This window comes from Diplotaxodon limnothrissa, linkage group LG2 (genome assembly GCF_057381915.1).
Source record: "Diplotaxodon limnothrissa isolate DT_005_m linkage group LG2, D_limnothrissa_male_GT1.1, whole genome shotgun sequence".
In the NCBI taxonomy this organism is placed as follows: domain Eukaryota; kingdom Metazoa; phylum Chordata; class Actinopteri; order Cichliformes; family Cichlidae; genus Diplotaxodon; species Diplotaxodon limnothrissa.
The window spans coordinates 15,244,083-15,270,162 of record NC_140597.1 but is presented as its reverse complement, the minus strand read 5'-3'; the positions used below and the strand labels follow the sequence as shown (position 1 = coordinate 15,270,162).

Genomic DNA, 26,080 nt, shown 5'->3' with positions numbered 1-26,080 from the left:
GCCCCCCGTCCAAGCTGCTAGAGTTACAAAACAAATTGTGGGGTGGCCTGGCGAGGAGGGGTGGAGGATACAGTGACAGCCCCATACTTCACACACGCCCACACATGCGCACAAACAGACACACACCAAGGATAAAGTGACACTGGAACATTGAACTTTGAACCTTTTCTCCCAAGAGCTGCTCACCTCCTCCTTTTCTTCCTTCAGTTTTATGTCTGTAGGTGTCTATGGGTGTGTGGGTGTCTATGGGGGTGCATGGGTTTCTGTGATGGAGAAGGCAGGAGGCTCTGCTGATGTTTGCAGGTCTGCCTGCGTCTCTCTCACTGCATTAGAGCTGCTCCCTGGGGAGAGAGGGGAGAGATGGATGACGAGCGTGGCTGCAAAAATAACTTCCATATTTAGACTCGGAGAGGAGAGATCAGGAGCGGCGTGGGTTTCAGGGCTGCTCGGAGAGCTGAGGCATCCTCGGGAAAGCTGCTGGTCCTGATCCATCTGTAGTTTCAGGGATGTCAGTGGAATGAGCGCCTGTGAATCGGTCCTCTGTGGAACTGATGTTTGCACGTGAGCTCTGATAATTGATGCTTATGGCTGGTTTGGGACGATGCCGCTTTTTGCTCTTGGCTGCACTCTGACCTTTCAGCCACGTGCCCCGATCCTCCTAAGGTTTAAAAATCTTAGATGAAGTATTCAAATCATCGTCTTTTACAGCGTGTCTGTCTGCCACTTAACATGTTTATGGGTGACCCACAGCTCTGTGGGTTTTACTGTGTTGATGGTGAAACTCGGGGGTCACTGGGTGATTAAGCTTTCTTTAATGTGAGCGGATCGTTGGGTCTCAGGAGCAGGTGCGTCAACACATATTAGACAGAAACTGGCTTCATTAGTCAGCATCTGGAACGAGTTGAGAGTGGTAAAGGTGACTAGTGGCCGCGGTCTTGGAAAGAAGCTGATTGATTATTTGTTGTTGATCGATGGGATGTATTTGGCTCATGGGCAGCTGTTAGTCTGTTTGTGTCAGAGTGAAATGTACAGAAAGGTACTCCATCATATCTTAATTTTGCCGTCGCATTGTGATTCAGCCTGGGTAAAAAGGTCCCATTGTTGCATTCAGGTGCTTTCAGGAAAGCAGGAAAAAAGATTCATCAGCTGTTTCCTCCACGTTGCCATCTCCTCCGCCTCAGCTGCCCTTCTCGCACCATTAAGGAGTCGTGACTCTGTAGATGCAGGGAAGCATCGACTGAGAGGGAGGGGCGGGGTGTGTCGTGATGCTCGGCTTCACCTTTCTGCTCTGCTACAGCGAGACAAGGTGGAGGCAATGGAGGGGTGGGGATCTGTGGGTGGTTGAGGAGAAGTGAAAGAGCACAGAAACAGAGTGAGGGGAAAGGATGATGGAAAGAGAGAGGATGCGCACGCACACATACTGCACACACACAAACAGAAGGAGGAATTTAAAAGCTTGAATTCGTTTGACCCCTTAATGAGCTGGCTGCACTCACACCTGTGTGTGTGTGTGTGTGATTGAAGGGGAGGCAGAGGTGTTGTCTGTATGATCAGTGCTTGTGTGCCATGATGTTTCTGATGCTCCTGAAGCTTTCACTGCTGTCTGTCCTCCTGCAGATCACACACTCAAACACACACACTTCCTACGAGTATCAGAACGACCTTGAGAAAGCAGCCGTGTGTGTGTGTGTGTGTGCGTATGTGAGAGATGTCCAGCAGTGATAAGATTTTTCTATTAGTTACACACGACACGTTCCATTAGAAGAGAAGTGAGAGTGCCCTGCAGACGAACTCTGGATCACTGATGAGTGTGTGTGTGTGTGTGTGTGTGTGTGTGTGTGTACTGCGCGCACAGTAGGTGTTGTTAACTGACCAAGAACTGATGCAGCTCCACACTGTAACCTGCAGCCTGCAGAAACACACACACACACACACACACAGATTTGTTTATGTTTGTACGAGTGCAAACAGGATGTGATTAGGCGTGTAATTAGCTTTGAGTGTTCACGGTTTCATGAGGTTTACACGTCTGAGCTGCGCTACAGACACACACTACAGACGGGTGCAGGTTGAATTTGGTTCTGGACTCAGATGCATGTGCTGTGGCCGCTCCTGTTATTGACCGTGCCAGGAAGTAAAGGCTGATCGATTGGCTGTTGTGATTGATTGACAAGCAGATAAAGAAGTCCAGAGTGCGTGGATGTCACGGTAGCAGAGGGCAGCAGGGCCTGCAAGCCTCCAGCTCGTTACTTCACCTTCTCCGCCCTCAGCCCGCTCCGTGAGCTCGCCACCTTCCTGTCTGTGGTGTTTTAGGGTCAGGGAAGTGATGCCTTACACCTCTGTGAGTTTGAGTTCACCTGTAGGGGCTTTGTGTGCAATCAGGTGGTTCCACACGCTGAGCCATTATCTAATTTGACTCTTGATGATTGATTAAAGCCCACCGCTGCCGCTGCTGCTGCCGCTGCTGCAACTCGCCATATCGTATTGCGAGGCAAAAGGATCGTATTTCCTCCCGGCGTCCTTGCTCTGTTTGTCTGAGGTGTTCCTGAGCCTCAGCAGTTCTTTAGTCACAATAAGTTGAAGGCGTGTGCTCTGCTGCGGCGTGCTGCAGTTTTGCTGACGGCGTGGTTATGAAGCAGGAAGGACGGCAGCGAGGCTGAGGAGGTGCAGACTCCGTTTGGTCCGGAGGCTGAAAATGAGATCTTTAAGTTTAGATTTGAAACAAGTTTGTGAACAAGTTTGACCAGCTGGGATTCACATATAGTTGGCCTCGATTAATGAAATCTGATCAGCTGACGGGTCAAAAAGGCGTGACCGTGAGTTTAAATGAAAGTGAAGTAATCTGATTGGCTGACCTGTCACACTTGAATTAAGGTCAGGGGGAAGTGCTGTAGTTTCAGAATGAGCGGGTGTGGCGCCATGCAGGCGTCTGAGATTTGGTGAAAACGGTTTCGATGCATTGGTCAAACGTAAGGCGAGGCTCCTGCTGCGCTCCTGCTTCTGTCTTGGAGAACCTGCCGCCGTCCTTCGGATGGTTTAGGCTGTCTGAGTCTTCCTCATTTAATCCCAGATCGACTCAATGATGTCAGGGCACTGTGGCGACCTCACCATCTGCTGCAGGACTCCTTCTTGTCACTGATGGTCAGGAAACCTCTGACCATCAGATTCCCACAGAATCCACCTGCTGGCGATGAAGCCTTTATCCTTCTTTGTTAGTTTCATCCTCCTTTACACACACACACGCACTCATTATCCCCTGCCCTGCTGACCTGATGAGGTTCTCTCTGATTTTCTCAATCCTGTTAAGAGATTACAAACTGTGTCTGACTGAAAATATAGATTAACAGGGTGGAGGTGGAGGTGGGTGGAGCTGGGGGGGCTGTGATAGATGTGGATTACTGGAGGGTGGTTGGATGCACATTAGTGGGATCAGTGCGAGCGATGTGAGGTTGAAGTTCACAGGAATAATTTGGGGCAGTAATAAAATTCAGAACGTGTCACAGGATGAAGAGGAGGAGCAGAAAGGCATGATGGGTACTCCTGCTCCTTTAACAAGCACCTCAGTGCAAAAACAAGCATGTGGACTGCATGAAGTAAGAGGAGGAGGAGGGGTGGAGGCAATGCTGTAGGAGCACAGGGAGGTGGATGAGCTTGGGTCGGGTGTGTTTGTATGGCAGGGATCAGCTCCACTAATGGCTAGCACAGCTTTGAGGAGCCTGTCAGATCCTCTGATCCCTGAAGACCTCGCAGACATGATGGAAGCAGGTGCAGGTACAGCTTCACAGGTGAGAGGTTAAATAATGAGCTGTAGGAAACTAGGTGAGAGGAGACCGGGGCGGGGCTCAGAAACAGGGCAGGTAAAATATACAGCTGCTGTTGTGTATATTTCACAGTAAAACCCTGAGGTATAAGATTAAATAAAGTAATTTCATCTGGAAAACTGAATTCCAGTTTTCATCTTGAAAACTGGTTGGGCTGATGGATGGAGAGCAGCTAAAGGGCGAGCTACAGCGCTCTGGAATGAGATACTGGGATGGCCGGACACCTGAGACTAGAAGTGCGTAGACACTGAGGGATAAAGCGTGCTCAGTGGCACTTCAATCAGCACAGGTCTCTGAAAGGGAAACTGTGGAGGATACAGAGGACACTCGGTCTAAGCTTAACTTCATGTTTCTTTAATTTATCACGATGAGGCCTTCCTCTCCATGTTTAGCTGTGCCGACGGTCCATTGGAGCGTCTCTGTGTGTTCAACTGGAAGTGAAACCAGTTCAGTTCAGTGTGGCCGACTCTCCTCTTTCATCACCAATTTTTATATACACTGCAGGAAAAACGAAAAAACAATCCTATGATGCAAATTTGCAAAGAAAACAGCAGGTGCATCAAAATAAACTATTTCCAGCAGTGCAATACGAGTTCTAAGTATCCCAGAAACTATTCAGAAAAGTCAAACATGACCAGTATAGGCTTTTAAGGCCTACAAGTAAAAAACTACATTTCCGCGAAAATGATGTCACTTCCGGTTTCGGGGAGGAAATGGCGGACATTTGATAGTTCGCGCTGACGTCTGTTTCACTGTGGGAAGTGTTACGAACAGCTGATCGGATCGGCAAAGCGTGTTTCTGGGATATTATGTTTTTGTTCCTGCAAGCGCTTTTTATGCAATTTTTGCAAAGCTTTATGTGGAAGGAAACCGTGACCGAGGACAAGCTGATGGCATAAGATGTAAGTACAACTCCTCCGGTTTCATATGCAAAACAAATTATTGCGCTAGCTTACACGGTTCAGGTTCTACAGGGATTTAAAAATAGTTACACAAAACGGAGCGTGCTGCTCTGACCGGCTTCAATGACTTTAAAAAATAATATAAAATAGTGTGCAACACCACTGAAGTTTTTTTTTTTTAACCTCTCTTTTCAACCAACAGCAGTCACTCTCCTCTCCAAATAACTTCTGCTTAGCTTTCCGAGCTTCCCTCGGGTCCTCTTAATCAGCGGTCTCCAACCTTTTTTGCGCCACGGACCGGTTTATGCCCGACAATATTTTCACGGACCAGCCTTTAAGGTGTCGCGGATAAATGAGGGAGGGGCTAATAATCGGCTCAGTCATTTTTAATGATCGTTGAAAGCCCAGATCATAATCGTGATTAAAATTCGATTAATTGAGCAGCCCTACTCGGCCTCCATGCTATCTCAGCTGCCACCAACACTCTTATACCTGAGCTTTAAATCGGCCCTCCCCCTCAGATCCCATTACCCAGCAGCCCCGCAGAGCCAACTCCGCCAGCCGCTCGCCTTCGTTTTCCTCGCTCCATCACCGTTCTGCACCTCGCTGTCACTCCACACTGTCTGAATGTTCACACTTTGGGTCCAGGTGTTCTCTACTGTTGCAGGGCTTTGATTTTCTGTTTATGGGTGTAATTAAAAAACACCTGCCCCCCCCCCCCCCCCCCCCCCCCCCCTGTCTCAGACTTGTACCCATCAGCCCCAAGAATAGTCGGATTTAGCCTTTACTGCTAATCTGAAGTCTTACTGGATCTGCCTACATCCCAGGAAGCCCAGTCAATAAGTCCAGCGACTGCCAGGCTGTGTCTCAAGGATGGCTCTTCAGCTCAGGTGGATATAATTTACCTGAGGGCAGGACGGGACAACAGGAAGAGTGTTAGCACAGCTCCGGCCTGTCGAGTCTGGTAAAGACTGGTCAGCTTAACGTGCGTATTTCCATCCTTGCATCATTAGCCTCTTATACTCAGGCTAGATTTAGCCCCACGCCTCTGCTGCTCTCCCTGCCTGAGAGGTGGAGGAGTCGTGAAGGCGGGGTGGTGTGGGGGGGTGGATGAAGCCAGATTAGGTTTCAGAGCGACAGAGGTTGGCTGGAGGTGAGATCAGTGTAACGGATCTGCCAGCAGGAAGAAAGAGAGACAGGTAGACGGGCCGGATTCCACGACGCACGAACCCAAAGAAACCCGGACTCTGTTTGTTAACCCTTGCGAGTCTGAGCCACGACGGACGGATGGACCCAAACCCTGCATACGGACAATGTTTGTCGCATTGTCAAGCTGGACAGGAAGTCTCTGACATGTGGCTCATTCAGCGAGCAGAAGAGACGCTCACAGAAATATTCCCATAAAAACCAAAAACAGAAGTTTTGTTTCTCAACATTGAAACTGAAATGAATCAAAATGTTCTGATTGGCTGACTCGTGCCTGGGCTTCTGGTTTTAGACTTAAAGAGGGGGATGAAATGAGGATTTGGAACGAAGGGGAGGAAAAGAAGAAAGAAACAGAATCTAGAAGCGTACTTTTGGCTATGTCAAAACAGAACAGCCTGAGGTCGAGCACTTCCCCACGTCGCGCTCTTGACCACAATTTGTCTGGTCCTCACTTCATCTCTGCTAAGGTTGGGTCATTGCTCACATTTGAAGCTTGTGGCAGTAACGAGGGAGGGCGGAGCTTCACAGACGCACCAGAGACATAAAAGTATGACAGTTTCATGAACGCTGAGTGGGACTGAGTGTAATTCGTCAGAGCGGATTCAGGAGTTTGTGGTGCCGAGCCTGCATGAACAATCTTAGAACCACAGCTAACAGATAGTTAGACGTGAGGTGGTGAGATGCTCACTCAGCTCAGCAGGAGGCTGTTATCAGTAGTGGTGCAACGGATCACGGTTGATCCGTAATCCGAACCGATCCCACTCCACGGTTCGGCACACACGTGAAAAGTATGTGTATGGTGGTCAGTCTGTCAAGCGGTAGTTATGGTCAGTGCTAGCGGTCCAAGTGGAGGAGCAGAGGACTTTGCGGCATTTAAGCAGCCCTTTGCTGCCCAATCCAACTGGGCTAAAGCTATTACAAAAGCTACTGAGGTGTTTAGCTGCAGACGTGAGGCCGTACTCCGTTGTGCATAACAAGGGGTTAAACTATGATGAACGTGCTTGAGCCACGCTGAGTGTCCACTTCTGTGACAAGATCGTTCCAAGCATGTATAAGCAGGAAAAGTTTAAAGTTACAGCTGAACTGTCCCAGGCATCTTCTGTTGCCCTAACTACAAATGGGTGGAGCTCCAGGGCAACGGAAAGCCACATGACCGTGACCACTCATTATATCACAGCGGAGTGGTAGATACAAAGCCCTGTACTGCCCTATAGATTAGATTAGATTAGGTGAAACTTTATTAATCCCATGGGTTCCTCTGGGAAATTCAGTTTCCAGTAGCATAGCACAGACAGAAGTTGCAGAATGTGAGCAGAAATATACCACATATACACATACATAAATACAGAGTATACAAAAGGGATAAATAGGAATAAGAATACAAGGTAACGGCACATTTCAAGTATTGTGAGTCTATTACACCGTTGGATGTTAACAAAAACTATTGCACAGGGAAAAGGCACTACAGCTTACTTGTCCCCCCTCTCCTTTGTCCCCCTGTTTCCCCTCCCTCTCCCATCCAGCGAGGAGTTAAACAGTTTGATAGCGTGTGGGACAAAGGAGTTTTTAAGTCTGCTCATCCTTGACTTTGGGAGAAGCAACCTCTCGCTGAACAGACTCCTCTGGTTGTTTATGGCCGTGTGCAGAGGATGCCCAGTATTGTCCATAAAGTCCATATTGCACCTTAATTTATTTTTATATAAGTGCATGGAATGAGTCTTGAGCTGAATGTTTTTTAATAGGAAAAAATACTTAAATAAGTAAATGGTCTTTTTTTCCCTTTTTTTGCTGATCTGAAAATCCGATCCGTGACTTAAAACCGTTGATCCGATCCGAACCATGAGATATTTGATCCGTTGCACCACTAGTTATCAGTGTTCCTGACAGTTTCCTACAGCTGGGTTAGAACTCCAGTAACTCTGCAGCTGGATTAGATCATTAAACTGAGATTAATCACCTCTAGGGCTGAACGATTATGGAAAATAATCTAATTGCGATTTTTTTTGCCCCAATATTGCGATTGCGATGCGATATGCGATTATTTTTTAAGGTCTTTGTCTTCTGTATTATTAAACAAAGACAAGCAATACATCATATAGTATGGCCAATACTATATTACATTAATTTTAAACTGTTCTTTCCTGGAAGACAGACCTCTGTTATGATGACATGAGGTGATGCATGAATTGATGACTGACATTTTTATTTAACTTCTTCAATCACAACAGTATATTTGAACATACACAATAGTTTATTTTTAGCTTACAAACATCTGAGCATAAAGTGCTGACAAGGAACCCTGGTGTAAACATTAAAATGAAAGTCAGTGCAATGTGCAGATTGCAGAAATATACATAAAAAAAAATCGGTGGCTTTACCACACTCAGTTTTTCGACATCTGTGAACTACTAGACAGTCATTAAATTAAAAAATAATATTAAATAAATAAAACTAATAAATAAAAAATGCACACATCTTACTGATCTCTGCAGTCAGTAACATTACACATAAAGTGCAAACATAATAGCAATTGTATAAACAATGAGTATGGCTCAGCTAGCCATAATCATCCTAGCTCACAGGTTTTTTGCTAGGAAGACCAGCATATCTACTTTTGCTGGCTTTAAGGATGAGCGAGTGCAGGTCACTATATTCCCTCCAGTGCTGAACAGACGCTCTGAGGGGGCACTTGTGGCTGGCACACACAGATATTTGCGGGCCATCTTGCACAGTCGTGGAAAGTGAATGTTGTGCACCTTCCACCAGGCTAAGGGATCATCCTCTCCGTCAATGACAGGGGTCAACAGGTAACTATTCAACTCTGCCTCCACGACATCTTCAAGTGGCAGAGGCAAAGCTGAAGAGGCCGCACTGGTCCTCAGAAGGTCGGGTAGGCCGGAAGTAAACGGCCGTGAAATTGGACGGTCTAGCCTTCTGATTAGCGTCACCGCTGTCTCGGTGGAGCTTAATAAACTCGGCCGTCTGCTTCTTGCTATCTAAAATATAACCAGACACTGGTGTAAATTCTCGACTGTCTCATACTTCTGTTTAATAAGTTTTCTGTTTGACGTTTAGTCAGCTGTGTGAAAACCAAGGAGGAACCCACCCGGGGGATTAATAAAGTTTTATTTTATCTAATCTAATAACTTTAATCTCAGCCAAACCGATTTACTCACGAACAAACAAAACACTGAAAAAAGCCCAACAATAACATTTTTAGGTTGTCTAAGTGACTTATATATTACGTTTAACCCGAGCAGCGAAAGTCTGCGGTGATCTGAAAATGATGTGCCGGGAGTTGTGCCGTTCTCAGCCGCATCAGTAACCCTCGAGCTCCCGGCTAGCTGTCGAGCTGGTGGGTAGCAGACGCCTCCGAAAACGTCGAAGCACTTTTGCAAATATGCGATATCTTGATAAACCGAGCAGATATTTGATGTTTACACAGCTACTTTCTCGCCTGAAAATATGTTAAAAGTTTATTTTGTGACCCAGAAAAATTAATATGAGTAATTTTAAAACTTAGTAGCGGCCGCCATTGTTGGAAACTGGAGTTTGGCTGGGCCGTGCTATGAATTCTGGGATATGGTAGGCCACGAAGGACACACCCGACCCATCCTTCAAATTCGGGGAAAAGGAGGACGCATTTGTCGGCTACATTCGGAGGAGTCTACGAATTTGGACAGCCTTCGGCGCGTCGCTGTGACGTAATCGGTCTACAAATGCGGCCTCAGGAGGATGCAGCCCATGAATTTGGACATGTCCAGAGTATAATCGCAGCGTTTGCGGTTAGAAAATTGCACTTGATCATGTCGCGATATTATCGCAAATGCGATATATCGTTCAGCCCTAATCACCTCACAGGTGAAAGATGCTTCACCTGTGACGTCTTTGGGCAGAGCTCTCACACAGAGCATCCACCAGAGTTTTGGTCTGATCACACTGAAGGTCATGACCTTTGGTGCAGGCTGACACACAGACATAGTCTTGGCCGGCCGTGGCTCTTTATGACATCTCATCACCACCCAGAAATGAAAATCATGTTGAAGGACGGTTTCCCACTGCTGGAGGAGGTCCAGGGTTCCTACTGGGAGATTTAAGAACGGACACCTGTGTGAAGCCGGAGGAGAGGGTGGGGCTGTTCTCAGATCTGTGATCACACATTGTTTCAGTCCTGCTTTAAATATACAACATAAAAATGGCACCTCAGCAGGACAAGTCATTATACCCCACTACACACACACACACACACACACACACACACACACACACACACACACACACACACACACACACACACACACACCCTGAAGCAGCAGCAGTGATGGGAACAGCCAGTACTTCACAGCACTCTGGTTTAGCAGCATCTCACTTCCTCCTTCAGTTGGCCTCAGTTTTACTCATCACTATACACACACACGCGCACACACACAGACACACACTCCTGTTTGTCTGGCAGCAGCTCCTCGAGTCAGCAGCACTCTGTGGAAGAACTGGTCATGAGACCAGGATAAGAGCTAAAGATAGTAACAAACACACTATGACAGGACACACACATATACACCTATTACAAGTGTGTGTGGTTTACACACACACACACACTGTAATAGCACATTTACGTTGTGTAAAGTTTCTTCTTTCTTCTCTCAGACAGAAAAGAGTAAGTCCAGAATCCAGACCCTGTTCCAGCTCTGAGCTGTTTGTCTTTGTAAGGAAACAGAGATCTGGGGGCGGGGCTTTCTCTTGTGCACAGACACACCTGTGACCCCTGTCCCATCAGTGCCTTGGAAATTCTGATGGACAAACGTCCCGTGGCTCTGTCTGAATGAGTGTGAAGAGCTCGGTGTGGTAGAGCAGGTCGTTTCCATCCTGCTGCTGCTGCTGAGCTCAGGCTCCACCATCCTGCTGTTAGCGAAGGGCAGCCAATCAACAAGGATGAACTGAAGTTCTGCACGGAGGCTCGGTATCAGAGAAAGGAGGATTATTTTGAGCTGTGAGTCATGCAGAGCTGCTCTGGGAGTCCCCATGCAGCAGAATGGATGGATCAGAGATCTCAGCAACCAAGCTATGTTACAGCAGCCTGACGGAACCATGTTTGCATGTTTGTGGCATCATCTGCATGTTATTGGTCAATCAGCAGATTAAAGTTGAGTTTACACGGTGAGCTGTCGCAGGAGGAGGTGAGGGAAAAACGCTGTGGCGCTCAGTCAAGCTTCTCGGGACAAATGGACTAAACGCTCAGCCTTGGCATATACCCCTGTGAGCTTTCACTGTCTCACTTTGTGCCTCAATAATCAAACGGCAGGTAATTGGCTCTTTGTGGGGGGAGGAGGGAGGGGCACTTTTTTGTCTGCTGTGATTAAGCTCATCCTTTCTTTACCGGCTGCGTGGAAGTTGAAATCCTTCCACCGCTCGCAGGTGTGTCGCAGTGAACCTTCAAACAGACCCTGTGGCTGCGATCAGCTGCAGGTATCACTGCGTCAGCTTGTGTTCTCCTGCTGTGGTTCTGTGGGCCGTCAGATTCCTGCACCAAGCACTTCCTGTCAAAGTGACTTACAACAAAGTGGGCATTAAAGGCCTTATCTCCTCCATGTCAGTTCTTTATGCGGAGCTTGGATGTGATTACACCTTCTTCATCCGCCGCCTCTCATCACCATTTTTCAGCTCTATGGGAGCGTCCGTCACCTCACCTTCACGTCTGTGCCACGCCTCCTTTTCCTTATTACTGAGCTTGGGTCATTTCAAGTCCCGATAAAATATGTTCATGATCGCACTAAAGCCACGGGGAGCAGACTAATCGTGGATTCGCTGCTCAGAGGATCAGGAGTTTGGGAAAGGTGTCGATCGAAGCATCGATTACTTCCTTTTGTGTTCCGGGATTATTTCAGTGATTCTGCAGTGAGTGCTGTTGCAACATCAGCTGTTTGGTAATCTCAGCTGATCTGGAGCTGCAGGCCCTGAGGGCAGCCCGGTCTCTGAAACTCGCTAACCTGGAAACACCACCCAGTGCTCCGCTCTCAGCCTCCTGCGGTGTGCAGTCTAGAGAGCCTGACCTTGTATGGTGTTGCTTGTGTGTGTGTGTGTGTGTGTGTGTGTGTGTGTGTGTGTGTGTGTGTGTGTGTGTGTTTGAGGGAAGTTGGGACAGCTCTCACATGACCGGACTTGTGACTGACCTTGCGCAACATTACAACAGGCCTGCGTCCAGCTGCCAGGACAGCAGCCGAGCTTTGATTCCTGCGTGTGGATCAATAAAGTTACACGTTATTATCAACGCTCCGCTATTTTTATTGTCGTGATTTTTGGCACAAAGTTTGGAGGAGGTGTGATGCATGTACAAAAACATGACAGCCTAATTTCACTCAAGTTATGAATCACCAGAGAAGCTAATGTTTGTACCAGTTGTGTGTGGCCTCCTTGCTCCTCGTGATTGGCTTGTGTCCTTTCTGGACCCGTCTGCAGATAGTTGTGTGTTCTTTGAGATTTTTCTTGCTTCATATTTTTCTTAAAGAGTTAAAAAAGCGTTCACCTTTGAAGGGTGACCTCAGCTAACGAGATGATTTCAGCTTGTGTAACTCTGAGTCCAGTGGAAAGACGCGGCGCTCGCGCTTAGCCAACCCAGAGATAAGCTTTGAGGAATCTGAGTGTTTAAAGATAGAAACGAAGGATGCTGGAGCTCCACCGCAGAGCCTCGCTGGCCTTTCCACATCCACTCTCTCCTTTTAGCCCAGATAGCTCTCCCACATGCAGGCATGCTATAAATAGCCCAGGTTTAATGCACGATTGTCCCGGCGGACTCTTCGTGTTGGTAGCGTCTCGCTGCTTTCGCTCAGGCACACATTAACCACAAATGGGTCCCACCACACCTCCACCCCCCAAAATAGCAGAATTACACAGTGAGGGCCTTCTGAAGGAGCTGATAGTGAGCAGATCTCAGAGGTCAGGCTCATTCATTTGCACATTACCTCTGCTGTTCCAGCACGAGGCGGAGGCTCAGCGCAGAGCCTTCGTCTCTTGTCTGTCAGTAACTTCAAAGATGTGAGTATTCTGCATTAATTTCATGCTCATTTGTTTAATCTGCCCGTTCGAGCAGTAACGGCTTCAGAGACACTCTGAGTGATGCTGACGGGCCGTGGTGTCAGGGAGGAATAAACCCGCCTCTGCTGCCGTTTGCTTTCAGAGAGGGGATGACGGAGCGCCGTGCGGTCACTCAGCAAAACCTCTCATTTAAAGTCACATCTCAGGCTCTTTGGCACAAGTCAGGACCTGCTTTGTGCAAAAGCGGGCACGTACGTGCTGCTCTCACCTTCTGGTCGCTTCCACTTCTCCCTCAACTGATGCTTGATGACTGCAAAAATTTGAGCCCTGACTTCGATCGGCAGGAGTCAAAGCTCCGCCTCCTCGCGCTCACCTGAACTCGACCCGATATGGGGTCAGAGTGTCAGAGCCGGTGTACATTCGCAGCAGTTGGAATAAACGTGGGGAGCGACAGAAAGGCTTCAATGAAACACGAGCAAACATCTGCTCTCAATCACACGCAGGTCAGCAGTAAATCACTGCATCAATGCCTTAAATGGGCGTCTGGAGGCTCTGAGAGCCTTCCTGTAAATGCTCTGACGCAGTTTGACTTTTGGACCTGCAGTGAATCCCCTCACCTGATTGGATGCTGCACACGTGTTTATGTTTGGTTTGTATCTTTGCAGAGACGGTTAACACAATCCTTCCTGGAAACAGGAGCAGAATTGCTCCTCGCCGAGCTGCTTCCTCCTCCCGGCGTCTGATTCATGTCGAGAAGCTTACAGTCTTTGTCGCTATTCAGAGTCAGTGCAGCACTACAAGCACGCCGCAGCCTCGTATCGCCTTCCGCTGCTGCAGCGTCATGTGTGCACTGATGTTCTGGGACATGTTCTACATATGTGGGATGTCCTCATGTGTGTGCCTGTGCATGCGTGTCATGTTCAGGGATGGTTTTATTGATTGATGGCTGTGGTGGAGGGAAGGGAGGATGATGGAGGGAGGAGTGGTAACATTCAATCAGACTGTCCTCTGATGGACGAGGGTAAAAAGAGTATACGAGGAAACTGTAAGTGGAGAAAAGGGCAGAGTGGCCAACGAGGGAAGGCTGCATGATGGTAGGAATGAAGAAAGGATGGGGATGAGTCAGAGCCACGTGAGGAGGATGTGAGCTGCATGCTGAGGGAGGTTCACACTCAGTTAGGTGAAACACACCTGCATCAGCAGCGGGGGGAGGGTCTTACCAAGGGCGCCCTCTCCTCTGTCACTCCACCTTTCCTCCTCCTCCTCCTCCTCCTCCTGCTCAGTGAAGTCATGACCGCTCTCCCCCCCTTTTCCCTTCGCTGACGTTATTCTGACCTACATCTTCCTTCCTGTGTCCTCCTTCTTCTTCTCTCCTTCAGCGCGTCTTCTGTTTCCGGCTCCGTTCATCAGCTTGTCCACCGCTCAGGTTCCTATGCTCTCTGCTGATTGGCTCTTTGATCATGTCTCATGAGTAGGGTTGCAAAGGGGCGGAAAATTTCCGGTAAATTTCCGAAAAGTTTCCGGTAAATTTCCATGGTAAGTTAAGCTTGGGAATTTTGGAAATATTCCATATTGGAAACTGTCCATGGAAATAATGGGAATTATGGAAATTAATGGGAATTTAGGAGAACTAACTGGGAATATATTATTTCCAAGCATAAATATAAACAGAAATCATAAGAAAACCTCCATGCAAAATGTTTTCAACAGATATTTAAACAGATTTATTTGTAAGTACAGTAGAATAGAACACGTTTCAATAACTTGTTTCATGGATGAATAAAAACAGAAATGTTGAGTTCAATATTACCATCCCCTAACCCCGCTCATTCAAAAATGGCCCCTGTCCAAAAATCTCCACAAAGTCCCATTCAAAAGGTTAAATGAAAAATGCCACTTATCCTCCAAAACGTCCCATTAAACATGCAAATCTTCCTTCAAGCAATCCTCTTTTCTCATTTTTGCTCAGTCAATAGACTCTTCCTGGACCTTATCATCATCCAACAACATGTCCACTTCCTCAGCATCCAACTCTGAGTCTTCCTCTTCAGTGTCACTTTCCAGCCTTGTTGAGGATGGCTCTGTGTCAGGCTCAAAGAGCCGTAGGTTTGCCCGAATGCCGACCAGCTTTTCCACTCTCACATTTGTGAGCCTGTTGCGAACCTTTGTGTGGGTGTTCCCAAACAGTAACCAGTTGCGCTCGGAGGCGGCTGATGATGGTGGGATTTGGAGGAGGATGGAGGCTACAGGTGCAAGGGCCTCAGATTCACATAGTCCCTTCCACCAGGTGGCTGCAGATATGTGCTGGCATGACTGCCATATTCCATCCCCTTTCCAAAGGCCTTGCTTTGTTCGATACTTTGCCAAACTGCCTAGAACTTTGCCTTTATCGAGACCCAGGTGGTCAGACATGGCTGTAATGACCGCATAGGCACCGTTGATCTCTTCCCCAGAAAGTATGCCCTTGTCATATTTGGGGTCCAGCATGTATGCTGCTGCATGCACTGGCTTCATGCAGAACTCCCTCCACTGTTCCAATGACTTGACCACAGCCGTTTCCTCTGCTTTCAGTAGTAGGGAAGTGGGCAGAATTGTCTGGATTTCTTCTTTGAGTTCTGCAAAAAGGCACTGGACATCTGACAAGATGGCACCATCCCCCTCTATCTTCGCTATTGCTGCTGCAATAGGTTTGAGGATTTTCTGACTGCTAGATACTCTTTCTCAGAACACATCATCCAAGATGACCTTCTTGAGGTCACTGTCGATGCCTACAGACTGGGATATGGCCATCTCTTGCAGAGACTCCTTTCCCTCCAGAAGGCTGTCAAACATGATAACAACACCACCCCATCGCGTTATGCTGGGAAGCTTCAGTGTAGTACTCTTGTTCTTTTCCTTTTGCTTTGACAGAAATGTAGCGGAAGTTACTTGTTTGCCTTTAACATATTTCAGAACTTGCTTCACTCTCTTATTCAGAGTGTCCATTGTGTTTAGTGCCATTATGTCTTTTAGGAGAAGATTTAGTGTATGGGCTGCACAGCCAATAGTAGTTATATGAGGGTAGGTCTCCTCCACATGTGCCCAGGCAACCTTCATGTTGGCTGCGTTGTCAGTGACCAGTGCAAAAACCTTATCTGGTCCAAGGTCATTGATGATCACTTTTAGCTCATCTGCAATGTATTGGCTTGTGTGTCTGTTTTCCTTTGTGTCTACACTCTTGTAGAACACAGGCTGAGGAGTGGTGATTATGTAGTTAATAATTCCTTGTCCCCTGATATTGGACCATCCATCAGAGATGACTGAAATACAGTCAGCTTGGTCAATGGTCTGTTTCACCTTTGCTTGAACTCGACTGAACTCTTCATCCAGTAGATGAGTAGACAATGCATGTCTGGTTGGGGGAATGTATGCTGGTCGGAGAACATTCAAAAATCTCTTCCAGTACACATTGGATGTCAGCATCAGGGGTGAGCCAGTTGCATAGATTGCACCAGCGGAACACTCATCTGCGTTTTTCTGGCTATTATCATCCATAAAATCAAAGAATCCTCTGATGCCAGAGGGACCAGGAGCTGATGAGTGGGTATCTGACTCTGATACAGCTGAAACAGATTCATTTTCCCCTTGAGTGGAACTCCTGGCTGCTGCATGTGTTGGGCCTTGAGGAATTTTTTTGCACTTTGCAATGTGCTGCTGCATTTTTGTGGCATTCTTCACATACGTCTTATCACAATACTTACACATATATACAGATTTCCCTTGTACATTAGCTGGTGTAAAATGTCTCCACACATCAGATAGCGCACGTGGCATTTTTCTGTAAAATAAAACAAGAGCTTGTAAAAATGCTAATGCAATGCAAGAGATCGTAATAATACAATTGCAATATGATAATAAACAGATATAAATAGTAAGGCTAGCTAAACAACTGGAATGATCTTCAAAACAAAACAACCAAATGAGGAAGCTAGCATCTTCTTTATGTTATACTAGCTATGGCTTATTTAGCATCTAACAGATGCTAGCATTGTATTTAGCATCTAACAGATGCTAGCATTGTATTTAGCATCTAACAGATGCTAGCATTGTATTTAGCATCTAACAGATGCTAGCATTTTATTTAGCATCTATCAGATGCTAGCATTTTATTTAGCATCTTATCATATGCTAGTATTTTATTTAGCATCTTATCAGATTGCTATCTACCAGATTAATACATTTTATGTGATATTCACAATTTAAACATTTAATGAATATATTTTCCCATAATATCATCAAAACTTACCTCACTTGTTAAGTCCACAGGCTCAAATGTGTGCCTTTAATACTCTTTGTCCTTCGGGCTCAAAAGTGTGGTCCATGTGTACATGTGATGGAGGCATGCACAGTGCCAGTAGGTGGTCTCAATAGCCATGCAGCAAGCTTGTGCTCTGTACATGTGATTAAGGAATGGCATGGATATTCAAGTGTATTTGAATTGCATTTGTTTGTTTTTGTCAATACTATGCTAAAATATACTTTGCTCAACTATATTTAAGTTCCCTAAGAAGAGCCAACCTTCAATTTTGAAAATTCCCACTTTATTCCCATAAATTCCCGTTAATTCCCGTTTATTCCCATAAATTCCCGTTAATTCCCATGGAAAGATTCCATCTTTGAAAATTCCGGGAATTTTGCAACCCTACTCATGAGTCGTTTATGAAACCGTAAACGCTATCAGCTGATCTTATCTCTTCCATGACCCAAATAAACACGCTGAATAAACACTCATAAACCGAGACGCGCAGTGAGGCGGTGAGCTGAGGTTGTAGATCACTGAAGGTGTGTTTGTGTGTGTGTGATGTAACTATGCTTTGATTTAAAAGTGGGATAAAACACGCAGTCCAAAAACAGCCAAATATTAAAATGATGGGGCAGCGGGATGGGGAGAGGAGCGATGAGGCTTTTATCATTTCTGTGTTCTGGCTGTCGATCGAACAGCTGATTGGGAGAAATATACGAATACTGTTAATTGCTTTTATGAAAAATGTGTTGATTCATGGTGACCGTGAAGTAGAAGACGGCTCAGAGCTGCTTTGTTGTAGCTGGTGGTGGTCTGTCAGCTGGACAAGTTGCCGATGTGGACTGTGTTATGTGTTACAAGCAGAAGCTCCTGCACAGTTCCAGAGATTCCCAGAGCTGATCTGAATGGCTCAGCATTGGGTCTGATGTAGAATAATGGATAATAATAATGGATTGGATTTATATAGCGCTTTTCAAGGCACCCAAAGCGCTTTACAATGCCACTATTCATTCACACACATTGGTGGAAGCAAGCTACGGTTGTAGCCACAGCTGCCCTGGGGCAGACTGACAGAGGCGAGGCTGCCATATCACGCCATCGGCCCCTCTGGCCAACACCAGTAGGGTAAAGTGTCTTGCCCAAGGACACAAAGCGACCAAGAGCCAGGACAGAGAGCCCGGGGATCGAACCGGCGACCTTCCGGTTACAGATACGCTTCCCAACCCCCTGAGCCACGGTCGCCCCAAGTGTGCTATATATACTTGATGTATTGCGAGTTTTTCCACATACGGTGGTTAAAATATCTTCTAGAAGAAGTTGCCGTGGAAATATAAATATAAATATTTCTGAAACATGCCGTAAAGCTGTTGCTGCAGTGCCATGAATTTATTCCAGCAGCTGAAAAGTCGTCCTCTGCAAAACAAACAAAGACTGTTTTAAACTTTGCATGTGAGCATCTCCATGTTATAAGCACAAAAGAGAACCTTTGCAAGTAAAGTCTCATTAATTCTTGTTTGTGATCGTTTGTTTGTCGAGTGTTGACCACAGAGACAGTCGTACTGTCACTGGTGAAAAAGCCTCTGTGTGCAGATGATGCTTCAAATAAAACATTTAAATTGAACGAGTGCAATTTTAGGCCATATGTGGTTAAATATAACATTAAAACATGTAACATAGTCTGACAGTGGGTCCAAGGGTTTCACCCTGATACCTAATGACAGGATACGCCTCCTCAGAGATGGTGGGTCTCTGAACTCGGAATAAAAAGTGTTCCTTTCATTGTGTGAGCAGAGAGCACTGCTCGTGTTGAACGTGTTAATTTGGTTAATTTCATCATCACATCAGTGGTCTCAGCTATGCTAGCTGAAACCTGATAGAAACGTGACAGTTGCTGCTGGGACAGAGTGTTCTGCACGCTCAGACACAAACGGCAGAGGACGAGTCGGCTACAAGCTGAGCTGCTTTGTGTTTGAGGAAAGCTGATCTGTTTGAATCAGTTAAATACGTTTAACTGGTCGACCCAGTGTGTGTGTTGTCGTTTCCTCATCATTCATAAAACAGGACATTGATTCTGTGTGTTGTCTTCATGCAGACGTTAAGGAAGGAATGTTTCCTCCTCCCTTCAGAGACCACGCAGTCATTTCCCATCACGGCGAGTCACGCACACACACTTCCTGCTCTTCGCAGTGACGTGGCTCAGTGTGTGTGAGAGGCTCGGCCTGCTGTGACTGTGAGCCACATGGTAAAGAATTTAGAGATGTGATCTTGAGGGTAAAACACAAACTGAGCACAGTTTCCCTTTTCACATGTTCCTGAGAGCATTTCAGGAATTGTTGATTAGGAAGCGGGATCTGAAATCATCTTGTATGGGCAACGGACATTTTCAGGGAGTGAGTTTTTCAGAGTTGGGCAAGCCATCGCTGAGGTTTTAGAGAAGTGTTTGGCAGTTCCTGACTTTATGAAGGGTGAAGGCTCTTGTTCCTTCAGGCAGAGGCTTCGTGTAGGTGTCGAGTGATTTGGTAATGGGAAATGATTCTTGAGGTCTTGTTACCTCAGATGTTGCGAGGGGTCAGAGGGTGCCTGCTGAGGTCCTTTATGTCCATAAGAGTTCATGTGGAGGTTCCTGTGATTTCATGTGATCGTAGGAGATCCTCGTTGTTGATTACTGCCTGGAAATAATCTCCATTCCTCTGCTGTGTGTCTAAGCCTAGGTCTCCTTTTTTTTTCTCTTTCGGTGTTTGCAGTGAGTGACGCGCAGAGCTCGAACAACTTTGAGATATTTGTCACTAAAGAACATCAGAAAACAAAGTTATAAGCACTCTCAGCACTGGAGCCCCCCAGGGGTGTGTTCTGAGCCCCCTGCTGTACTCTTTGTACACATATGACTGTGTGGCCACTACCAGCTCCACCACCATCATCAAGTTTGCTGACGACACTGTCGTGGTGGGCCTGATCTCTGATAACAACGAGACGGCCTACCTGAAGGAGATTAGGAATCTGGAGAACTGGTGCCAGAGGAACAACCTCCTTCTAAACGTCAGTAAGACAAAGGAGCTGATAGTGGACTTCAGCACTAAGCAGGAGAGGAACTACCAGACCCCCGTCATCAACGAGTGCCCAGTGGAGAGAGTGGACAGCTTCAAATACCTCGGAGTTCACATCACGCAGGACCTGTCATGGTCCTGTCACATCAACACCGTGGTGAAAAAGGCCCGACAGCGTCTCTACCACCTCAGACGCTTGAGAGACTTCCAACTGCCCTCGAAGGTGCTCAGGAACTTTTACTCGTGCACCATAGAGAGCATCCTGGCGGGAAACATCTTAACCTGGTTCGGGAACAGCACCATGCAGGACAGACGAGCTCTACAGAGGGTTGTGCGGTCAGCTGAGCGCACCATCCGCTCCGAGCTCCCTGACCTGCACTCAATCTACAGCAGGCGGTGCTGGACCAAGGCCAGGAAGATCGTGAAGGACCTCAGCCATCCCAACAACAGACTGTTCTCTCTGCTGAGGTCAGGAAAGCGATTCCGCTCCCTGAAGACCAACACAGAGAGACTGAGGAGGAGCTTCTTCCCGCAGGCGATACGGTCTCTCAATCACACCACCACACAGTACTGACCCACACATATGGTTCTTACACACACACTGGACTTTCTGGACTTTGGTTTTGCACAACACTGGTCACTATATTCTTCATTTCCGGTTAATACTTGTACAGCTGCTGTTATTGTGTATATATTTATTTATATTTAGATTTCTTCATACATTCTTATATAGTTCTATATTGTGTATTGTGTATTTTGTTGTACAGTTATTTTATTTTCAACTTTAATTTATATATTTATCTTTATCTTATTCTTCCCAGTTAAATTTACCCTTCATTCTAATTTGTGTTGTACAGTTATTTCATTTTTAACCTTAATTTATATTTTATTCCTTCCTAGTTAAATTTACCCTTTTTAATTTTTCATATTTATTTCCTTTCTTATTCATAGCCTTTTCCTTTTTTGTTTTCTTTAGGTCACGAGCAGTTGTCCAAGCATTTCACTACATATCGTACTGTGTATGACTGTGTACGTGACAAATAAAATTTGAATTTGAATTTTTATATCAACCATCCACCTCCTCGGTCAGAATACACATGCAGCTCAGTAAAACCAGCACTCATCACATGTGTCACTGTGACCACAGTGAGACGTGCATTAATAGATGATGACCGTCCACACTGGGCGACTGTACATGTGACAGACAGTCTGTGCGATCCTGGTGTTGAACCTCCTCTAATGTGGAAGCCTTATTACATCTAATGAGCAGCTGTTGATGAGAGCTCCTTGTGATGCTGACAGCGAACAGTGATTTACAGTGCAGACTTTTATCCAAAGTGCCTCTCACTTTGAGAAAGGGCGGCTTGATTGGAACTGAAGCTCTGACAGTACAACCACACAGAAACATTCAGACTCATCGGAGTCGTGGAAGGAGAACCATCTCCACGTTTGTGTTTCAGAGAGCACAGATAGCATCATCCACTGCTTAAGGCAAAGCAGAACAAAAACACTTTTACCCAGCTGTGATCTTTGTGACTTGTGCTATTTTTTTGTATCCCGAAAGAACCCAGGCTCCTGGGAATGCTGCTTTGATCTCAATGTTTAACTAACGTGACCTCTCCTTCTCTTTTTCCGTCCTCAGTATGGGGAGGAGGAGGTGTGTTCGGACCGTCTGGACACCGACTTCCCGGACATTGACCTCTCCCAGCTGGACACCAGCGACTTTGACAGCGTCAACTGCCTCAGCGAGCTGCAGTGGTGCAACGATCAGTCGGCCAACGCGTCGCCGGCCTCCATTCACTACAGCACAGCAGACGAGCTGTTCGAGGTGAGGTTTCTGTCCTGAAGCCGGCGCCTCTTCTCGAAAATACGTCTCCTTTTTCGGCGTCTTTCTTTCTCATACCTATGCTCGTTATCTTTCTATTCTTGGAAGAGCTGGTGGTCAGAGGGAAATGAATCTTCGTCTGTTGTTTAGTGTTGAGACAAAGTTGGTGTTGTGTGAAGGACTTCCCAAATACTCCCTGTTGACTCCTTTAGCTGCACAGTGTACAAAATATATGCTCTGATATTATTTTAGTGAACTGAGGCGAGCACGAGGTGTTAGGCCGGAATCAGCTGGCAAACATGTCCACGCGCTGCAGGCTTGTCTCAGCACTTCACACCAAACAGAGGCTGAATCTGTGCTTTTTGTTTTGGCACCTTCTTGTTTTTTCAGACCTTTTGACCAAAGCTGTTGTTTTATGAATTAATTCAGCTGTTAATTGAATCTCACACGTGCCTTTCGTGGAATTGGGTCTCAGAAGCATGTTGTTAGAGAGCCAAAGTTTCCTATGCTGAAGTGGGTGTAAAACCCAAACCCCTGTCTTGACCCTTGTGCTTAGATGTGGACATGCAGCGTGTCTCTGTGGGCCCAGCCAAGAAAGTAGTTCCCAGTTATGCTGCGTGTAACACGATGATGCAAGCAGCACATCTGCTGGGCCGCTGAAAGCCCGAGGCTCCGGTGTCTGGTGCCCTTCCGGGATGAATTCAAGGAATACCCTTCTAATCTTTCTTTATCTGCGAGCCGGCCCTGGATCATTGATCGTCCATAGGTTTGCAGTCCCTGCAAAGTCTTGCAGTCCCATTATGGAGGCTAAATTGAGAGCACCTCGAGAATAAAAAGACAATAACGGAGAGATAAAGTAGCATTTAGGTCCACATCATCTGCTGTGTAATGCAAGTCTGCTGATGGAAATTGCTTTGATGCTGCAATGTGCCACAGAGAGTATTGGTTAAATGAAGACAGGCAAAGCATTATGGGAATTCAGGTAAATAAACACCCACAGCCCCTGTCTGCACTCTGAGCGCCTCAGTTTTATTCTTACTTCGATCCACATTAGCTGACGCCTGAGCGACTCTTTGACTTCCTGTTGCTGACACGAAACTAAACTTCACAAGATCACAGACGCACAACACAGACAGTTACAGACGCAATCATACAGCACAAACACAATCACAGACACACAACAGACACAGTTACAGACACAATCATACAGCACAGACAAAATCACACACACAGTCGCAAAGACACAATCATGGACACAGGTGTATTCATACTGAGAAGTTACAGCTGTGAGATTCTTCATGTCTAACAGCAGCCGACTAATAAGAAAATACACGAAGAGGAAACGGGCGCGTTAATCTCACCGTTTTTCTGGTTCTTTGTCTCGATCAAACACTGCAGCTGCTTTACTTCCCGGCCTTTGTGGTATCGGGAGCTCTTTGATGGCTTCATGGCACTTTTTCCTTTCTGTGTTTGTCACCAGTAACTGCTCCTCCTGATGCGTTCTGGTCTGTGTTCACTCATTTTTCTGTTTCTGCAAACTCACTCTGCACATGTACAGCTTTGAAAAACACAGCACCCCCCTTCATTCCTCTGATATGTTATATTTCAGTCAATACTATATTGATCAGATTAAAACAGCAGTGTAGATGGTCAGACCGCGTTTGATTATGAATACGAGTAATGAATAGAGTGATAAGCAGGCACATGAAGCCCTCCCAGTGTCTCTGCCCCTCTGCTATCAGTCAATATGGTGCTTATTTACGGTCGCGTGTCGCAATCTCATCCCCAGCTGGAGGTTATCGATCGTGTTTGTGTGACTTAATTTAACCTCAGAGTGCAGAGATCAGGAAAGGAAAGAGCAAATTGATTTAGAATTATGATTTTAGCAATAAAAGCCCACACATGCTCAGTGGACATCTATTCAGCTGTTCGTGTGTCAGCCAATCACACGGCAAGACAAGCTGCTGAAGCTCAGACCGAGCATCAGAATGATGAAGAAAGAATGTGGCATGGTTGTTGGTCTGAGTGTTTCACACACTGATCTCCAACCATCTCTGAGCTCAGAGGAAATAACCAGCCAGCAGCAGCTCTGTGGGAGGAAATGACTCGCTAAGGTCAGAGGAGGATGGACAGTCTACTTAGAGCTGATAGGAAGGCAGCAATAACTCCAGTAAGCACTCGCTACAACCAAAGGTCGTGTCCAAATTCATGGGCTGCATCCTCCTGAGGCCGCATTTGTAGACCGATTACGTCACAGCGACGCGCCGAAGGCTGTCCAAATTCGTAGACTCCTCCGAATGCAGCCGACAAATGCGTCCTCCTTTTCTCCGAATTTGAAGGATGGGTCGGATGTGTCCTTCGTGGCCTACCATATCCCAGAATTCATAGCGCGGCCCAGCCAAACTCCAGTTTCCAACAATGGCGGCCGCTACTAAACGTCAAACAGAAACCTGATTAAACAGAAGTATGAGACAGTCGAGAATTTACGCCAGTGTCCTGTTATATTTTAGATAGCAAGGAGCAGACGGCTGAGTTTATTAAACTCCACCGAGACAGCGGTGACGCTAATCAGAAGGCTAGACCGTCCAATTTCACGGCCGTTTACTTCCGGCCTACCCAACCTTCTGAGGACCTGGCCCACGTAGACTGCGAAGGCCGGGTCCTCAGGAGGATGCAGCCCATGAATTTGGACACGACCAAAGTCTGCAGAAGAGCGTCTCTGAACCTTGAAGCAGATGGGCTCCAGAAGCAGACGACCACACCAGTGTCACTGCTGTCAGTAAGAACAGGAAACTGAGTCTATGGCTAACACAGACTCTCAAACCTGGACAACAGAAGCTGGAGAAACGTCTCCTGGTCTGACGAGTTTAAAGCATGGATCCATCCTGCCTGTGTCCGTGTTCAGGCTGCTGCTGGTGTGACTCTCAGTACCAGCTGAGCATCGTTTAAACTCCGTAGCCTGGCCGAGTGCTGCCACTGACCACGCCTATCCTTTATGACCTCATTCCACCGTCTTTAGCAGGATAACAAAGCTCCGTGTCTCAAAGCTCAGATCATGTCAGACTGGTTTCTAGAACATGACTGTGAGTTCACTGCACTCAGGCAGCCTCCACAGACACAGATCTCAGTCCTGCAGAGCAGCTTTGAGATGCAGGAGACACATCTGCATCAGCTGTGTGATGATGTCATAATGATGTCGGTCTCTGAGCAGCTTGTTGAATCTGAGCCATGAAGAGTTAAACTCAGTACTAGCAGATGTACCTAACAAAGTGTAAGTAAGTAAGTGTCTGTATTTTGATTGTCAGGTAAATGTAAATCTGTTTTTCTGTGACTGTTAAATTAAGTATTGCTTTTAGCCAATCAAAGGCTTTCCTCTGCTGATGTAGCACTGTGTAGATTCCCGCAGAGAAGACGTGAGCTGGCCTGAAGATGGAGAATAAATGTAGGAATAAATAGTTTTGGCAGCTGGGGACAGATGGATCTGGATGATAAAAGAGAGAGACAGATGAATGAAGCTCGCTGGCTTCCCGTAGGCCAGCCGTGCTATCGCCTCTCCACCAGACTCTGCTCTCAGCAAGATGGCAGCTCATCAACAGTAAACAACTCCTGTGTGGATGTCACAGGAGGGCCAGCGGTGGAAAGAGAGCTGAGCTTGGACTGAAATTACACATAAACATTATTTTCTTCAAACGAGACAATGTTCATGCTGAAACATTACAGAAGTGCACATGCAGCATTGCAGAGAACTCAGTGTCGTACTGACGGAGATAACAAGGTCAAAGGTCAGAGTGGAGTCACCTGACCTGTGATGTTATTGTGATAAATGACACAAACAAGAAGAAAGAGTGATCAGAATGTATGGGGCATTGTTTGAGGAGTGATTCAGCTCCCGAAGAGTCCTTCAGTCTGAGAACCAAGACATCTGTCTATACATCCAAGCATCCATCCATCCACCCATGTATACATCC

General features: G+C 46.5%; 1 protein-coding gene across 2 annotated transcripts in view; it reads left to right on the top strand.

The window, feature by feature from the left end:
* Positions 1-26,080, top strand: part of ppargc1b (peroxisome proliferator-activated receptor gamma, coactivator 1 beta) — a 59,577-nt gene that overhangs the window by 20,391 nt on the left and 13,106 nt on the right. Inside the window, exons 1-2 of one of the 2 annotated variants that reach the window (XM_085360933.1) lie at positions 6,183-6,396; positions 21,930-22,115. In XM_085360933.1, the coding sequence (XP_085217059.1) occupies positions 6,241-6,396; positions 21,930-22,115 (342 nt within the window). In that variant the 5' untranslated portion in view covers positions 6,183-6,240. Of the gene's footprint in view, positions 1-6,182; positions 6,397-21,929; positions 22,116-26,080 lie in introns of those variants that run through there. The other variant, XM_085360924.1, reaches the window with a different exon arrangement.